The sequence below is a fragment of the Pseudochaenichthys georgianus genome, chromosome 19 (genome assembly GCF_902827115.2).
Source record: "Pseudochaenichthys georgianus chromosome 19, fPseGeo1.2, whole genome shotgun sequence".
In the NCBI taxonomy this organism is placed as follows: Eukaryota; Metazoa; Chordata; class Actinopteri; order Perciformes; family Channichthyidae; genus Pseudochaenichthys; species Pseudochaenichthys georgianus.
Window position 1 is genome coordinate 14003930 of NC_047521.1, and position 17913 is coordinate 14021842.

The 17913-nt window shown below is 39.1% G+C and overlaps 1 protein-coding gene across 1 annotated transcript in view; it reads left to right on the forward strand.

Annotated features, from left to right (window-relative positions):
• Positions 1-12353: 12353 nt before the first annotated feature.
• Positions 12354-17913, forward strand: part of LOC117464446 (neurotrypsin) — a 34375-nt gene continuing 28815 nt past the window's right edge. Inside the window, exon 1 of the mRNA XM_034106881.1 lies at positions 12354-12694. Coding sequence (XP_033962772.1) covers positions 12596-12694 — 99 coding nt within the window. The 5' untranslated portion in view covers positions 12354-12595. The remainder of the gene's footprint in view (positions 12695-17913) is intronic.

The following is a 17913-nucleotide window of genomic DNA, read 5'->3' on the forward strand; positions in this document are numbered from 1 at the left end:
AAACTTGTCCATGCCTTTATCTTCAGTAGACTGGACTACTGCAATGGTGTCTTCACAGGTCTCACTAAAAAATCTATTAGAAAGCTGCAGCTGATTCAGAACGCCGCTGCTCGAGTCCTCACTAACACTAAGAAAGTGGATCACATCACTCCTGTTCTGAAGTCTTTACACTGGCTTCCTGTGTGTCAAAGAATAGATTTCAAAATACTGCTGCTTTTATAAACATAAAGCACTGAATGGTTTAGGCCCAAAATACATTACTGACCTCCTGCTAAATGATGAACCATCCAGATCTCTCAGGTCTTCAGGGACTGGTCAGCTTTCTGTCCCCAGAGTCAGAACTAAACATGGAGAAGCAGCGTTTAGTTATTATTATGTTCCAAATATCTGGAACAAACTCCCAGAAACCTGCAGGTCCGCTGTCTTACTACTTTTAAATCCAGGCTGAAGACTTTTCTTTTTGTCGCTGCTTTTAATTGAACTATTCATATCTTAAACTGCACTGTAACTTTTATCCATGTACTTTTTCTTGTAATGTTTAATTGAACTATTCATATTTTAGACTGCACTGTAACTTTTATCCATGTATTTTTCCCAACCTGATCTTACCAGAATGCGTGACTCCACCACGACTCCTTAACACCACATTGCGTGGTGGAGTCACGAACTTTGTTACATTTATGTGTCGGCACCACGCAAACAACCCCAATGTAAAGTGAATGAGGCTCTTTTGTCGTGGTGCACACACGCATTTCTACAACGTCCCGCAGTGAGCTTTTATTCTATAAAACGTTTTTAAAATCTACTTTATAGCTTGTAGTAACTCGCGGGAGGCTTCTTTTATTTTATTTGTATTCATAATAATTTTTATTTTTCGACAGAATGTATTATGGTGCATTATTTACGATTTTTTGTTCTCAAAAAACAGTGCATTGTGTGTAATACAACTGTGATTTTTATTAAATTAGTTAGTTTTTAAGGAAGGCCAGAGCTTCAGCTGTGTCCAATAGATTGTTCCCTAGTTAACGTTTTTTAAAAGAACATTATATTCCTATTTGATCATGTCCCCTTTATTGTATTACGGAGAGCAATGTGTGCGTCCATTCCCATTGGATAATGGAGGATTTTACACCCGGAAGTAAGTATTCCCCTAACTGTCGATTGATTTTACAGTGCTATCTGCACTACTCATCAACTAAAAAACACCAGATTATCCTTGTTGATTACACAACATTGATTGGTTTAAATTGTGTACAATGCTTTTGTAATTTCCCCCTTCGATTCGGAGAAACAAATATGTGTTCAGTTTAGGATGGCCGAAGACACTACACTACCCAGAATCCTCAGCTATCGTTTGGGACTAGACCATGTGCTTTGCTTGACAAACCCCGTGATTTGTCCTCAAGCTCTGTGATTGGATGTTGGAGTGGCAGTGCGCGAAGCTTACGCTGAGCGACAGACAGCATTTTGAAATGGAATGAAACCCATCGACGGCACACTATTCAAAACAGGAATCGAACGTCTCCTCCCCCCCTTAGGTCACAGGCTCCTCCAACAGTGCAACACAATAAAACAGATACACAGAAAAAATAGTGCAAGTCAATACAAAAAGAAAAATAGTAAAAAGTGAAATAGTGCAATAAGAGTCTATACAAGGGATTGGAATATGATATATTAGACAAATCATTTCTAAGTAGCAGCCAGATTAATGATTGCTATGGATGTTATTTTAAAGTTCAGGTGTTTAATAGTCTTATGGCCTGTGGGATGAAACTGTCCCTGAGTCTGGTGGTTTTAGTCCGGATGTAAGATAAAATAAGATAAGATAAGATGGTACTTTATTGATCCCAATTTGGGACATTGTTTTTGTTGCAGCAGCATAAAAGACAAGGAATTTTACAATAAAACAAAACCACAAATAAACAAGAATAGAAAAAAAAGAAAATAGAAAATATACATGTTGAAATAGAAAATATACATGTAGATATTATATATGCAAATATACATATTCAAAAATATATGACAATGGAATATGGAATATCAAATATTGAACAGATTATATATGTGTACAATGTACAGCGAGGTTGTATTAGAGAAACTATGGAGCAGAGAGTTCTCTTCCAGCCAGAGGTGATTTATTGTACAGAGTTATGGCAGTGGGCAGGAATGTGTTCCTGTATGGGTCCTTGTGACAGCGGAGCTGCAGCAGTCTGTTGGAGAAGGAGCTCCGTTGTCTGTCCAGCTGCAAGTGGAGAGGATGGGTGGGGTTATCCATGATGGACAACAGCCTGTTCAGTGTCCTCCTCTCCACCACAGCTTCAAAGGGGTCCAGCTTGATGCCGATGACAGACCCAGCTTTCCTGATCAGTTTATTGATCCTGCTGGTGTCACCGGCTCTGATGCTGCCCCCCCCCCCCCAGCAGACCGCAGCAAAGAAGAGTGCACTGGCCACAACAGACTAGAAGATCTCCAGCATCTTGCTGCACACGTGGAAGGATCTCAGCTTCCTCAGAAAATAGAGTCTGCTCATCCCCTTCTTGTACACAGCGTCAGCGATCCTCCAGTTCAGCCCATAAGTGCACTCCCAGGTACTGTAGTCCTCCACAACAGCCACATCCTCTCCTAGAATGTGGCTGTTGTGCCAGACGGCAGCAGACAGAACAGTTTGTGGCTGGGGTGATGGGGGTCTTTTATAATCCTGAGGGCTTTCTTTAAGGTTAACCAGGTATTTTTACTCCACTACATTTATTTTAGTTACTTTACAGATTCTGATTAATGATGTGAAATATAAACAACCCTTAAAGCAGACTTTAGTTACACTTGAGTAAAATACAGGGAAGGTGATTGTCAAGTGCCAACAATCAGGAGAGATATTTGATTGGAGGACTGGCTTATCTAAAGCCAGTTGAGTAGCACTTGAAATGTTTTTGCTCTATGAAACCTGATGTACTTTATGATTCTGTTTTCTTCAAGCTTGTATTTTGTTGGTCGAACGCACTTATTGTAAGTCGCTTTGGATAAAAGCGTCAGCTAAATGCAATGTAATGTAATGTAATGATTGTTGGTGCTTGAGAAGACTACATATTTATCTGCAGATCCCTATAAAGTATATACATTACTCGTTATTCTCTACAAATAGTTAATTAAAAACTGTATATAATTGCTATTTTGGACATCCCTTTTCAAGATTTCAATATTACTCTAAACGTGTAATAACGTGCTTTAACCAGTAGGTGGTTTGGGTTAAAAAGCTGTCAAGTTTACAGTGTTAACAAAATAAAATATACTGCTGTTTCTGGTTTAGTTTACGACGGATATATTCTGTTATTGTTTTGATATTTGTAACAAAAAAGCGATGGAAAAACCCCACAGCAACACAGAAAAGATGGTATCAACATGAGTAGTTAATAAAAAACAATAATATCAAAACAAATTATTACTACTAACTTTATTGTGAAATTAAAACAGAACGGTAAAAGAATAGTTTCCGGTCTATTTTGAGGCCAGATCTCTGTAGATAATTAAAGAACTACGACCGATGTGTAATATTTACAATGCATTCATGTGATGACTTTCAAAGAGTAAAGCAAGCACTGCTGAATAAAGTATGATTTATCTTTTACGAAACGTTTTTATATGGAATGCAGTTGGAGGTCAACCAATCACAGTGCTTGAGGCAACGCGGAACAATAGCTGAGGATTCTGGGTAGTGTAGTGTCTTCGGCCATCCTAAACTGAACAAATATTTGTTTCTCCGAATCGAAGGGGAAGATTACAAAAGCATTGCACACAACTTAAACCAATCAATGTTGTGTAATCAACAAGGATACTCTGGTGTTTTTGAGTTGATGAGTAATGCAGATATCACTGTAAAATCAATCGACAGTAAGGGGAATACTTACTTCCGGTGTAAAATCCTGCGTTATCCAATGGGAATGGATGCTCACATTGCTCTCCGTAATACAATAAAGGGGACATGATCAAATCGGAATATAATGTGCTTTTAAAAAACGTTAACTAAAGGGAACAATCTATTTGACACAGCTGAAGCTCTGGCCTTCCTTAAAAACTAACTAATTTAATAAAAATCACAGTTGTATTACACACAATGCATTGTTTTTTGAGAACAACAATTCGTAACTAATGCACCATAATACATTCTGACGAAAAATAAAAATTATTATGAATACAAATAAAATAAAAGAAGCGTCCCGCGAGTTACTACAAGCTATAAAGTAGATTTTAAAAACGTTTTATAGAATAAAAGCTCACTGTAGGACCAGAGCCATAGAGATCTCTATGGACGTTGTAGAAATGCGTGTGTGCACCACGACAAAAGAGCCTCATTCACTTTACATTGGGGTTGTTTGCGTGGTGCCGACACGTAAATGTAACAAAGTTCGTGAGTCCACCACGCAATGCGGTGTTAAGGAGTCGTGGTGGAGTCACGCATTCTGGTGAGATCAGGTTGATTTTTCCTTAATGTTTATTTTATTAGCTTTTCTTTTTTAATGCTTAATGTCTTTCATTTTTTTTTGTAAAGCACTTTGAATTGCCTTGCCTTGCCTTGCCTTTTAAATAAAAGAAAATGCTGAATTTCACAACATTATTCATATAAAATAGAAAGAAAGCTCTAAAATCACATACAAATACGTATATTTTACTTGTCCAGTGTAGTACTTCAATCCATAATCATCCTAAACAAACCCAAATTTAAGCATGCATACTCAAAGACAGTGTTGATGTTTTGTTGCTGCTCATGTTGGTGTTTCAGACATTTTGTTCTCTCAGGAGCAAAATAAAAACACTCAACCATTTGTGTTTTGCCTAAGACCAAAGTACAATCTTCTTAAAAGCTTTTCCATTAAAAGTCCAATTGTAATGAATACAATTTGCAAGCTGCATTATGGTGATGTGTTTTTCCATCAGTAGGTGGCAGTGTAGTGTTATTGGGCTCAATTCCCTGTACAACTCAACATTCCCAACATAAAAGTCTTCATTTTATTCAAACAAAGAAGACACTTATTTACAGTAAATTATTCATTTGAACCCAAAAGAAAACAACATGACACAATTCGTTTTATTATATTAACATGATCAGACGGTCCACAGAGTTTTGATTCACAGATTTAGATTTCTGTTTTGTTATCAGACACAGACAGATGAATGCATTCTTCATGGTGGATGTTTTCTCTGAGTAACATCCTGCCAGCTAATGATAAATGATAAGCCGCTCTGCACCCCGGAGGATGATGATGGGTACATCTTCACCCCACCGTTCTTTTCCCCCTAATTCACAAAAAAACATCCTTATGATGGCTGCCTAGCAGAGATGTATGTAGGGGTGTCTATTTGTAATGATATATCTCTTATTGTATTAATGACCAAAAGCATGTGATCTTCTGAAAAAGCTTTCTTGATAATGATGGTGGGGGATTCAGGGATTTTCTCCTTATTATTTAATGTCATGGTCAAGGCATGCTGAAGCATTTAGATACATTTCAAGGTTAACCATAACATAGTATTAACTTTATAATTATAAGAAAAATCATAAGAAACAGTCACAGGCATAATGTTTTTGTTTGTCCATAGAAGTGTACATTTCAAAAGATGCATTTTGAAATACAGAAATCAAGCATAAAGGGATCCTGTCTGTCTTAGCCTCCATGAACTTTCTCAAAAATGTACCACAACAAAAAATCCATTAGAACACATATTCAGACAACCAACGCAACCTAGTCAGGTTTTATAGTGAACTCCTTAGGTGGATGGAACAATAAAATACTTAATTGAATTGGTCCTCAGCAACACCCAGATGAGAAACATATTGCTCTGTGTGCTGCCTAAGAGCCTCAGTAGCCCGCGGAAAAGTACCAGTCATTGTGTCCTTTAACCGAGGAGGACACAAAGACCTTCCTCCAGATCTATTTATAACACAAGGTACTGTGCACTGTTCTCTGATATACATTTATTTAGATGACTTAACATAACTGCTACTGTAATCAATGGCAATGACTCAATGAAGCTGAAACATCCGATTTGTGTTTGTAGGCTATTGCTTTTTAATCCAAGCTAGCAGCAATACTCGATGGATGTCTGTTAGTTTGTCCACCACTTTTGTCTAGACCAAAATATATCTTAATAATATGGAATGGGTTGCCATGGCATTTTTGTACAGCCATTCTTGGTTGCCAGAGGACGATACACATACTGATATATTCAGTATTCACATATCCTTTTAGTGCCACCATGAGGTTCAAATTGGTGATCTCAAATTTTGGCTCAAACATTGATCTCTTATTTAATCAATTATTCTTAAAGTCTTAAATCTCATAAATGAGAGTTAAACATAATACGTAGACCTAATGACCTTCCCATCATCCTCAGCTGTACGTTGTGTTTCGAGCTAATAAGCGAATGTCACTATGCTAACACGCTAAGCTAATACATGCTATACCTGCTAAACAACAGCTAAATGTTAGCATTGTCATTGTAAATATTCAGGGTTGCCAACTCTCACGCATCTGGCGTGTGACACACGCTTTCACTCTCAATCTCACGCTCTCACGCTGCCCAAACTATTCTCACGCCAAAACAAGAATACCGAAGACTAGAAACGGTTTTGAAAACTTTTGTCACGTAGTGATCGTCTTCTCAATAGAACATCTTTGATAATGTCTTCATCAGAATCAAGATAACGGCGTGGTGTTGTTGCAGGATGTCCCGACGGAGAATACTTTTACTGTAGTACATCTCTATATACATCGATACAACATTACGTGTTGATAGAAATCAACACGTAATGAAATAAGACCCCACGGTTTGATGATTGATAGGTGTGTGGGCTGTCTTTCATGTTGACACAGAACAATGGGGGCTATCCACCCTTATCCACAATGTAAAGTAATTCACAGCCTCTTCCCTCTTCTCTCTGTGAGGAGCAGCAGGTTCAGCTTTCAGAACAAAGTAACACAAAACAAAAATGCCATTCATTTTTTAAAAATATGTCGTGTAGTAATAGATTTATTTATTTTTCTTCTTCTCAAGAGAGTACCAGAATGTGTATTTTATGTTAGTATTTAAAAAGATCTCCTGGGGGAGAATCCCCCCAGACCCCCCTGCAGGGGTTGGGCTTTCAGCATGTCAACTCTTTCACTTGTGGGTAAATTGCAGGATTGTCTCCAGGTCGCCCTTTTTATTTACTACAAGACAAATGTGCCTTTTTGTTTCATACAGTTCCATTTGGATTGACTGTCAAGGGGAGCGTGTATGTAATTACATTGCAAATACTGACTTGAGCCCCACCACTGTACGGGTTAGCCCTACCATAGATTACCCAACACAAATACTCCGGAGCCGCCACTGCCGACCCGTATTGCGCATGCGCAGATCTAAGATCCAGTAGAAATGATCAAAAGTAAAAGTTTGCTGCTTATTGTTCTACTAGGCCAAAATAGAGTCAAAGAGTTTATGAGAGTGTGTTAATTAATATATTTGGCAGTTTGGAGTAAGTCTGTAGATTTGTTTGTGTGTGTGTGTGTTTCATGTATAGGCCTCTCACGATAATTAATTTTGTTGGATACATTTTCCCGGAAATTATTGCGATAAACGATAATATTGTCGGCACCGTTGTATGACCATTTTAGACCACTGACATAATAATAATATATAATAATAATTCAAGTACATCCTTTCAAACTGCTAGTCACATCATCATGTAAATGGAAATGTATCGAGTCCATTTTTATTTATCGTATGATAAGTCAATTTAATTAATTGCTTATCGCGACAGGCACACAATAAAACAGTGGAAACAAACATTTGTTTGACTTTCATTAGTGAATGAAACTGTGTGCCCTTTATAGTCCGTGTCCAATATTGTGTATTTGTATATATTGTATATATCCTATATATATGCTAAGGTCCCGCTGCTGACACGATAGCAGTCATTTTGTGCGCATATGTGTAATTAAACCCATGATATCAAAATCTCACTCCAGCCAGGTACCCAAAGTTGGTAACCCTGATATTTTGTGATTAGCATTTAGGTCCAAACAGCTGCTGTGCCTGAACACAGCCTCACAGAGCTGATAATTATTTAATAATAGTTCAGTAGTTGATAATAAATCGGGATAGAATATTATATAAATATGTCAGTATTTGTCACAGGTTTTTATCTCTTCTCTTGTTCTGCTTATAGGGTCTATAGCCAACAGAACAACTGATTGTGTTTTGAGGCCACAGACATCTCAAAAACCGATTCACCTCAGGCCAGATTATTCAGCCAGGTTGAGGATTAGCTGCTGTAACATCACCGACTCTAAGGACTTTTAGCTCCATCCCTTTCATCATGTGCTCTCCCCTTTTTGTGCTCCACCCTCAGTGTGTTTCCTCTCTTCCTCCGCCACCCTCCTGATGTCTCCATCTCTGAACTGCTGCTGTCAGTGAGATGAGAGAAAGCAGAGCAGGAAGCAAGAGCTCTCTGCAGGGACTCTGCTTCTCAGAGCGATACAAAAAAACTGTGATATTTTTTCTGTCGAATCAACTCTCTGTGTGTGTTTTCCTCCCAATCTACCATTACATGTGGCCTTTTGCTTTTGTTGATGCTTCACTGCCTTTTCATTTTGGATTTGTGTGAAATGCCAAACGTCAGAATGGGACCCCATGCTCCCTTTAACCCCTCGTGTTATTTTATCTCTAGAGGTGTGTTTCAGATGCAAAGCAAGGTGTTTCATTATGTTTTCTCTGTGGCAGTAAAGGCGTCTAACAGCAGCACAATAAAGGGATTGCAAGAAGAAGGAAGTCAGATAAACCAGGAGAGGAAATTGAAATAGTACAGAGGAGGGGGCAAGCAAACAGGATGATTGCCACTGTGCTCAACAAACAATTCACACATTCCTCTACTTCCCTGCAGCGATTTGGGTTAGCGGCCGTGTTCTCTCTGCCATAGCGAGGAAGCATTGACATTAATAGTAGCGACTGGTAATGAGTCGTAAAAAAAGAGAGACTTGGGGCTTTACTAATCCGTTTCCATACCAACTGTCTTAGCTGTGGGGACTGGATCCTCTCGATGTTTTGGGAGGGGGGGCTGGAGATGTGTGTAATGGGATTTGAAGGAAGTGCTTCTGGGTAGAGCATCAACACACACACACACACACAAAAACACACTCTCACAATATATATCACAAAACCTCTGACTGTGTGTGTGCGCTTGTTTTAAGTTAATCTTCAAAGCTCTTCCAAAAAATTCATCTTGACAGGCAGAGAGCAGCGAGCCTTCTGCAATTTTATTTGACTGGTTCTCGTACTTTTTTCCATGTGTTTTTCCATTTTTTTCCCATCCATTGCCTTTTGTTCTGGACATGTACACAACAACCAGTCAAGGATTGGTAGACATGCTCGCATTGAGAGGTGTTGCCATGACAACCAGGCGTTTGCACACAAAAATCAGCGCGATGCCAACTCTCATCCAGGATCACATCGGCTCGCGTGGGGAATAAATAAGAGACAGAGATGCTGGCAGGAGCAAACAGGAACACATGCTGTATACTTCATGTGCATTCATGATATTACTTTATTATTTCCCCAGTTCGACCATGTTTACACGTTGAACGCAATAAACTGAAAATTAGGAATGATAGATATTGGAAGAGAGAGACACAGAGATAACCAGAAAGGAAAGATGATGATGGTGATGATGATAAGAGACATTGGATTTGGGTTAAAGATAGCAAACTGTTATCACTGAAACTGACATCAAAGGCATCGTTGGCATGGGGAAGTATGCAAAAAAAAGAAAGTTTAATTTCACAAGTAATCTCCAGCCCTTAGGCCCGTGGGTAAAACAAAACTCTGTGAAATAGATGAATTTAGCTAATCTCTCTCGCACAGCTTCAGGGGATCACAGAGGCACAGGGATAGAAAATTACTCTGGTGCCTGGTTTGGCGCTTGCATTTTATGAAACAGGGTCATCTCATTTCTCTCATATACCGAGCATAGATCGTTGTATGTCTGTCAAGAACAAAACGTGGTATCCAAGATCAAAACTAGCACGACATTCAGAGAGCGGGGACCTGTGATGTGATTCGGACTCACTCCAAAATGACACGGGTGCTTCCTTGGCCAGTACAACACCTTTTAACACCGTTGGATTAAAATGTGCCAGTAGTTCCTTATTATCCTGCTTTTAAACAGACAAATAAAACAGTGACTGATCCAAAAACACAACTTCTTTGTTGAAACACGTCTGCATTAACAGGTTGGAGAGAATGACAGACAACTGTCCCCTGCTCAGATGTTTTCTGTGAATGAGAAGAGACATGGCTGATGTTGCATCAAAAGGCACTGCTGATACAGCAGAGGGGAGGGATGATGGATGGGACTTAGTTTGGGAACCAGAAGGTCGCCGGTTCAAGTCCCAGATTGGATTACGGAGTGTAAAGTGGTACTTTGAGAGGTATCAGTTTGCCTATTGGGTCTCCTGAGCAAGGGAGTATGTGGGTGACGATTACAAAATAATTTGATTTGAATGCCCCATTTCCATATCCTTGGTTTGTGTGTGTGTGTGTGTGTGTTGCCTAACTCCAGTTTACAAAAACAATCCAGTTAGGAGGTGAATTGATTAGCATAATATTTATCAATAATTAGAGCATTTTCTCATTTTTTTTAGATATTCCAAAGACATCTATGTATGTTGGTCGATCCACCACGTGATTGTAAACCCACACCATTTAATGACGTTTTACGGAGGAAATGTCCAAGAAAATAAATCCTTTTTTTGCTGAACACAGCACCATGCTGTGATTGCATTTTTGCGGATCTGATAAGTTTAAGGACACACACAAACAATCCGGAAAAAGCTGAGCTGACCACTTCTCTCCAGCAGTGCAGTCCAACTGCTGAGTGGAGACAAAACGACCTGGCTCTGTTTTATCTGCTCTGATCTGAAATGCTTCTCCTTGGATCAGCTTCAAATGCACCACTTTTAAGCAAAGCACTCATCAAAATATGGGTTTTTCTGGAGCAGTTTTCGTCAACATCAGCCAAAAATCTTTGCGGTGCCGATTATATTTCACAGCCAGTTCCTGCTTTGGATGTTTCCCCGCTATTTAAAGCAGATTATGTTTAGCAGTTGTACAAACAGGAGCTGCACCAATAAGAAAAATGTACAAGCAACATTAGAAGTATTTTTCAGAAGTGGTTTTAATGATTGGACATGGACATCTTTGCCCTGATACACAGCAGTTTGGCCCATTGCAGCTCACTTTAGTCTATATTCACAACATTAACAGAAACAACAACCACTTAAATGTCTTTAAAACCTACTGGGGAGATGTACATCATTCTTTCAAATTCCCACATTTAGTTGTGCTAACGATGGTGATGGATATTGCTGTCCAATACATTGCTCCAAAATCAACCAAAGGTATTCAGTTGCGTTCCGATTTGGAAATTGCAGAGATCAGTGACCTCTGTAAGCAGCGCTTTTTAAAACTTTGTGCAGCAGTTTGAGTCACAGTATTGGTATTAGCTATAAAGTCCGACTCAAGTCCAAATTGGAAACTTTCTGTTGACACATAGTCATTATAAGCCAATCCCAAATGTAAAGGGCAACTGCATATATAGGCAAAATATAACGCATGCCGTGCAGCATTACATGAATGGTGCTGCTCTACTGTCACATATCAAGCATAAGACACATTGATGTCTTCAAGATGTATACTTTTAAAGAGGCTCTTGTAGCTCATTCCTACCAAAATAGTGTGTATTTGATGTCATTTCAATGATTAAAGTTGCAGTTAGTAAAGTAAATATACAGAAATAATTAATGTAATTCTGGATTAGCGATGTGTTTGCTTCATTGCTCAATTTTTGTTTATCCACTGCATAATCTTTACATCTAAATGTGATAATCTACATGTCTGCCAAAAGTTATATCATCGTGCATAATCATTCCAATACACTCTGCTGATTTTTTAGCACATAGCCTTTTTTTTTGTTTAAATTATAATTTCCTGATCACTGTAATGCTGTGTAATCCTCAAACATGATACTGTTCAATTGCAGGTGCATTTGATTAGAATATGTCTTATTTACTCCGCTGTGTGACATGTGGAGCATTAAAGGGATGTAGAAAACAAAGTCAAATTCAACAATTTATCAATGAACCTGACAGGGATACTGTGAGTGAGTGAGTGAGTGAGTGAGTGAGTGAGTGAGTGAGTGTGCGTGTGTGTGTGTGCGCGTGTGTGTGTGTGTGTGTAAGTAAAAGGGAGAGAGAAAGAGAGAGAGAAGGGGGAGGATGCTTGTGGCTTCAGGTTTTTGCAGAGCTCAACACAATTTCACCCAGCATTGGATCGGTGTGTGTGTGTTCCATCCCGTGAAGCGTCTATAGTGCCGCACCCTGTCCTCCGTGCGTAAAACCTCGCACGTACATCATCATCATCATCATCATCATCATCATCATCATCATCATCATCATCATCATCATCACACACCACGTTTCATTCCTCCAGCAGAGTCTTGGGAGCAGCGGTGGGTAGCGGCTCACCTCGCGGACAGGTCGCACTCAGAGATGGGAGAGGAGCGGCTGCTATGACACGGACACACCGGGCGGGAAGGATGGCTCTCACCAGCCGAGGAATGTTGTGCTTGATCGGATCCGCCTGCCTCTGGCTGCCGTTGTTGGCGGAGGTAAATCCTAATATGTGATAGAGATGTGGTTGATTTTGTAATATGACCTTATTTTGTTTTAAATCCCTTTTTCTTGAGCCATGTCGTGTGACAGTCACGCTCTGATCACCTGAGCTGCATTTAACCAAAACCTTAATTAGGTCGATTATTAGATTGCCAATAAAATAATGCTTCAAGCAAAGTAACCAAAGCAACCACTGTTCATGTTTTCAGGGTGCATTTGATAACTAAGCAGGTGCAGGTCGAAGCGTTAAAGGAGCACTATTATATCACCTCTTTTAGTCAATTAATGGCGCAATAAAAGCGCATTGTGCAATTAGGCGGGCTCCCTCGCACGCGTGCGCGCACACAGTCATACATGGTCTCAATCACACCCGCTCCCCCTCTTTCCCCTTCTCTCCCCCTGCCCCCCGGTGGGGTATCATGGGAGGGAGACATCGGCTCCTTTGCCCCGGTGGTGTGGTGGGGGTGAACCATGCACGACATGTCACTGCATATCAGTCAGTTGTTTGGTGCTTCAGAGTCAGACATGTTGGAACCGGAAACTGGTGATGCAGGTGTGAGTCAGAGCAGCCGGAGTCTCAGCTGGAAGTCCGGCTCACACATTAGTATAAGACATTTGTTATTCATGTCGCAAAACAGTCAGTTAATGCTAAATCAGTCAATTTATAATTCAATTTATTATTTGTTTCCTTCAACAGTAAGTGTGTGTTGTGCTAATGTGCAGCATATGCCTAAAAGTCATTAATGGAGTACAGTGATGTGAAGGATTTAATTAGACCCACTAACACTGGGAGCAGCCGTGCATGTAGCACCAATAGCACACTGCAGATGAGTTTCAGCTTTTTCATTTTTCAACATTAGATACATATTTTCATCAGGAAAACGCTGAATGCAAAGGGGGGGCTGCATAACATCACAACAAAACATCAAAGCTGCACACCAAGTTCTCTGCAATCTGTAAACTCTGAATCACCTCCAAAGTAACTGAATCTTTATCACAGATTAAATGTTTTTAGAAAAACGGAGTTGTAGTTGTTGCATCAAGTTACCAACATGGCCACATGCAGGCTACGATCAGAGTGTCCTGGGGTCCTCTACAGTGGTAACAAATGTATTAAGTTAGCATACAAGGCAGTAGTGGTTTGCCCTCCAGAAAGACACATAGAAATGTTTTTCTGTTCTAATGCCTCTATTTGCATGTTACAAATAACAGTTAAGAAATCAACCAATTTATCATGTGCTTTGGTTACGTTTACTTTGTTAAGGTTTGTTCTGATAATAATAAACACACGGTAAGGTGAGGGACCTTTATCATATATAAAAGTATGGCCGGGCAACATGGAGAAAATCTAATATCACAGTATTTTTGACCAAATACTTCCATATAAATGTTTCAAGGATGTTGTACGGTTGATAATTGGTGCTTTTATCAAATACACCAAGAATTTTGATTAAAAATGACCAGTAATCTGATTATAATGATTAACAAAAAGCAACTACGGGTTTGTTCAGAAAATTACACCACTTTACTGTGAAGAAACCTCTAAAACCTGGATAAGACTACACTTGCAAAATATTGATTCTGATAGATGTTTACTAAACATGTATTTAATTTACTTTTAGGGTAATATTTACTTTTGCAACACACTGTCCACTGTGGTTATCTTTAACAATCACACCTGGTTACGCTGAGGTAAAGTTCATAGTGTTAGTTGAATATTTAAAAGGTCATGAGTGACTTGAAGCATGAGATTGGACGTGTTTCATGTACTGACATTTGACTAAGCGGGAACCTTTTCCATGTCTTGACCAGAGTGCTTTTGTGTTGCCTAAACCTAAAATGTTAAACACAGGATATGAACCTCAGGTGTCCTGCACTTTGTACTGTATAGCACTTCCTTAAACAGACAAAAAGCAGGTAAAATAACTGAGCAAATCAACTGAAAACATGACTTGTCCCAGCCTCTAAAATGAGAAGTATGGCAGATTGTCTTTCTCTTCTATGATTTAAAACAGAGTCTTTCTGTGTTTTTACTGTTATACAAATAAATTAACTTCAATGAAGATGTTTACTCTAATTTGTCACTAACTCGAAGGTTTTTTCCAGTTTTGTGATGAGGTGAATACATTTAGTTGGAGCAGGAAAATTCAACTGTATCTGTGAATAAATTGTAAGCTTGGTGCACACATCATATAATCAAATACAAAATAAATTGTACACAAACAGAAAAGCAGTACATTTTTATCATTTCGACTACAAACTTTGACTAAAAATAATCCGTTTACCGGCGTCCTTCAGTAATGTCTACTCACACTGAGCCGATATGGTATTGAGCTTTCTATCTGTACAGTCCCTGCTCTAATATGAGTGTGTGTGTGTGTGTGTGTGTGTGTGTGTGTGTGTGTGTGTGTGTGTGTGTGTGTGTGTGTGTGTGTGTGTGTGTGTGTGTGTGTGTGTTTGCATGGCCAGGCACTGGCCGCAGCTGTGAGAGCGTCATAACTGATTAGCGCTGTAATCGAGCCGTATGATTGATGTGATATCAACACCCATGTTACGACCACAGGTCACCTGTTCCTGCTGTAATATCATTAGACTGAGCGGAGACCTCTGGGAGTGTTTACATGTGTGTTTCATGTGTGTGTGCTGTCAGAAAGAGACAACTACAGAGCAGAAATCATGTACTTGAAGGTGAATGTTTCTTATTTCAGAGCCCTCATATTGTGTGTGTGTGTGTGTGTGTGTGTGTGTGTGTGTGTGTGTGTGTGTGTGTCCTGTCTTCTTCTGCATGGTGCCCCACTGTGTAGAGGTGTGACCTGATTTCTCAAAATGAAACAGACACCCTCCTGTCAGAAAACGTCTGATTCTGTCTAGTACTATTAGAGTGTGTGTTTACACTGTTAGCTAAGCACTCACACCTGGCACTTGTTATGCTTTCTCCTTCGACTGGTAATCAGGCTGTTTTTAATATTATTCAGACTCAGCTCTCTGAGCTTAAGCTTCTTTTAAATGTGGATAAAACTAAGGTAATGCTATTTTCAAAAGCCAAAAACACACCGGAGACAACTTTGGATATTGTAACTACGCAAGGAAAAGTACTTGAAGTGGTTACCTGTTACAAATACCTTGGTATCTGGCTTGATGATTGTCTCTCTTTTAAACCTCAGCTCAATAATCTGCTTAGAAAGCTGAGGGTGAAGCTAGGTTTCTTTTTCAGGAACAAGTCCTGTTTCTCGCTTGAGGCCAGGAAAAGGCTAGTCACTGTGACCTTTTTACCTGTGCTGGACTATGGGGATCTGATCTATATGAATGCACTTGCCCATTGCCTGAACAAGTTAGATGCCGCCTATCACAGTGCGCTGAGATGGTCTCAGCGGAAGGTCTCCCTTGTAAAAGAGATCGTTGATCTCAATGGGATTTTTTACCTGGATAAATAAAGGCTAACAAACAAACAAACAAACAAACAAACAAACAAACAAACAATCCCTGCCATTTAGGAATAAAGTCATTCACAAATGCATGCAAATTGTGAAAACACTCCTCAATCAATTAATCAATAGTGTATTTATATAGCCCAATATGCAATATCACACATTTTACATTTGTCTCAGTGGACTTTACAGTTTGTACTCCTCAGTAAATAGCCCTTTCTTTATTCTTTTCATTTAGAGTTTCTAACTTTGACCACAGTAAATAGAATACGTATAAAGAATACGCGTTGAACCTTTTTATAGACTTTTGCTCACACCACGTAAATATCTGTGTTGAGGGGTTGTCTTAGTGAATTTTCACTATCAGGAATACATTTTTCCCAGGTATTCAAACACCACATGAAAGCAGCACTTAATGCCCAATATTGCAATGTTATTGAAAGTTAAACATAATGTGTGTGTTCCATGCAAATCAGGCTAGTCCGTAATCCTGCTTAAAAACAAACAAACAGTAAAACCATTTAAATCCATCGCCTGCTTGCAGAAAACCATCACATTTCAGCATGTTTTAGTTCAATTTGGATGCAGTTACACAATGCTGTCACCAGAACAATGACAGCTCTGGTTATTTCTTTAAGACGCTTAAAATGATGTATGAAGACAAAGGTCTCGTGTGGATATAAAAATAATGTATTTATTATTGTTGCAAAGGTAGAAGTGAGAAGTAGTGGGATGTTGTTCTTTACAGCTGTAAACCCGGTGTGTTTGGATGGTAAAAAAAGTTACCTAGATTTCTATTTTGGTTAATATAGAAATTGTACTACTACATATATACAAGTACTTGTAAGTTGACTTTGTTGATTGTTAAGAAATGCTAACATTTACACTATTTGCCTTCTTGCCGACAGTGAGATGAGAGGATCTGTCCTGTCTCTCATGTCTGCACGCTCAAGCACGTCCAAAGCCTACTTATTTAAATGTTACATTTTATTTGTTTAATCAGTACAGCAACGACTTCAAATGTCAAAATGAATGGGGATTTGTTTTGCAAGATGTCAAACTATTCCTGTAGTGCTCTTGTGGTTTATACGAGAGAAATACGTCTCATCTGTAGTGACAAATACAAGTTTCATGATCCACAAATGAAAAATCTAAATTGACAAATGTGGGGGACATATTGTAATGTGAATTTGAGGATTTATGATCACCATGATTCATTCACAAATTATCATATAAACATCTGAAAAGATTGTTTTTATTTGTTCCTCATATTGAGACTTATTTCTCTATGATGACTACATGTTCATGGATTCAATGCCTACATTACCCACAAGTCTCTGAGATATTCTACGTATAATCAAACAGAAAGCAGCGTTTTAGAAGAACATTTACCTTTATTTAATTTCTTTATTTTCTAAATTCAGTTTCCACTCTGTTTTCATACACTCACAGTACAAGTATATAGGTACACATGAACATGCATTTTTTGTTATACAAGACAAAGTACAAGTACACACAAGTGATCACATGCATTTTTGGAGAGGTCCAGGGTGGAGAGGTAGCCAGTTGGTGCTGGTGCCAGGGAGCAGTTGGGGGTTCAGTGCCTTGCTCAAGGGCACCTTAAAAATACCAGTCCACTTTTCTTGTGGTCCATCGGGACGTAAACCGCCGACTCTTCGTTCCCAAGGCCAAGTCCCTATACTGAGCCACTGCCGCCCTTTCAGTCTGTGATTGTGTGAATTACTGTATGTTTAACAAACTCATATTCTGGCCCTCTCTCTAACGGC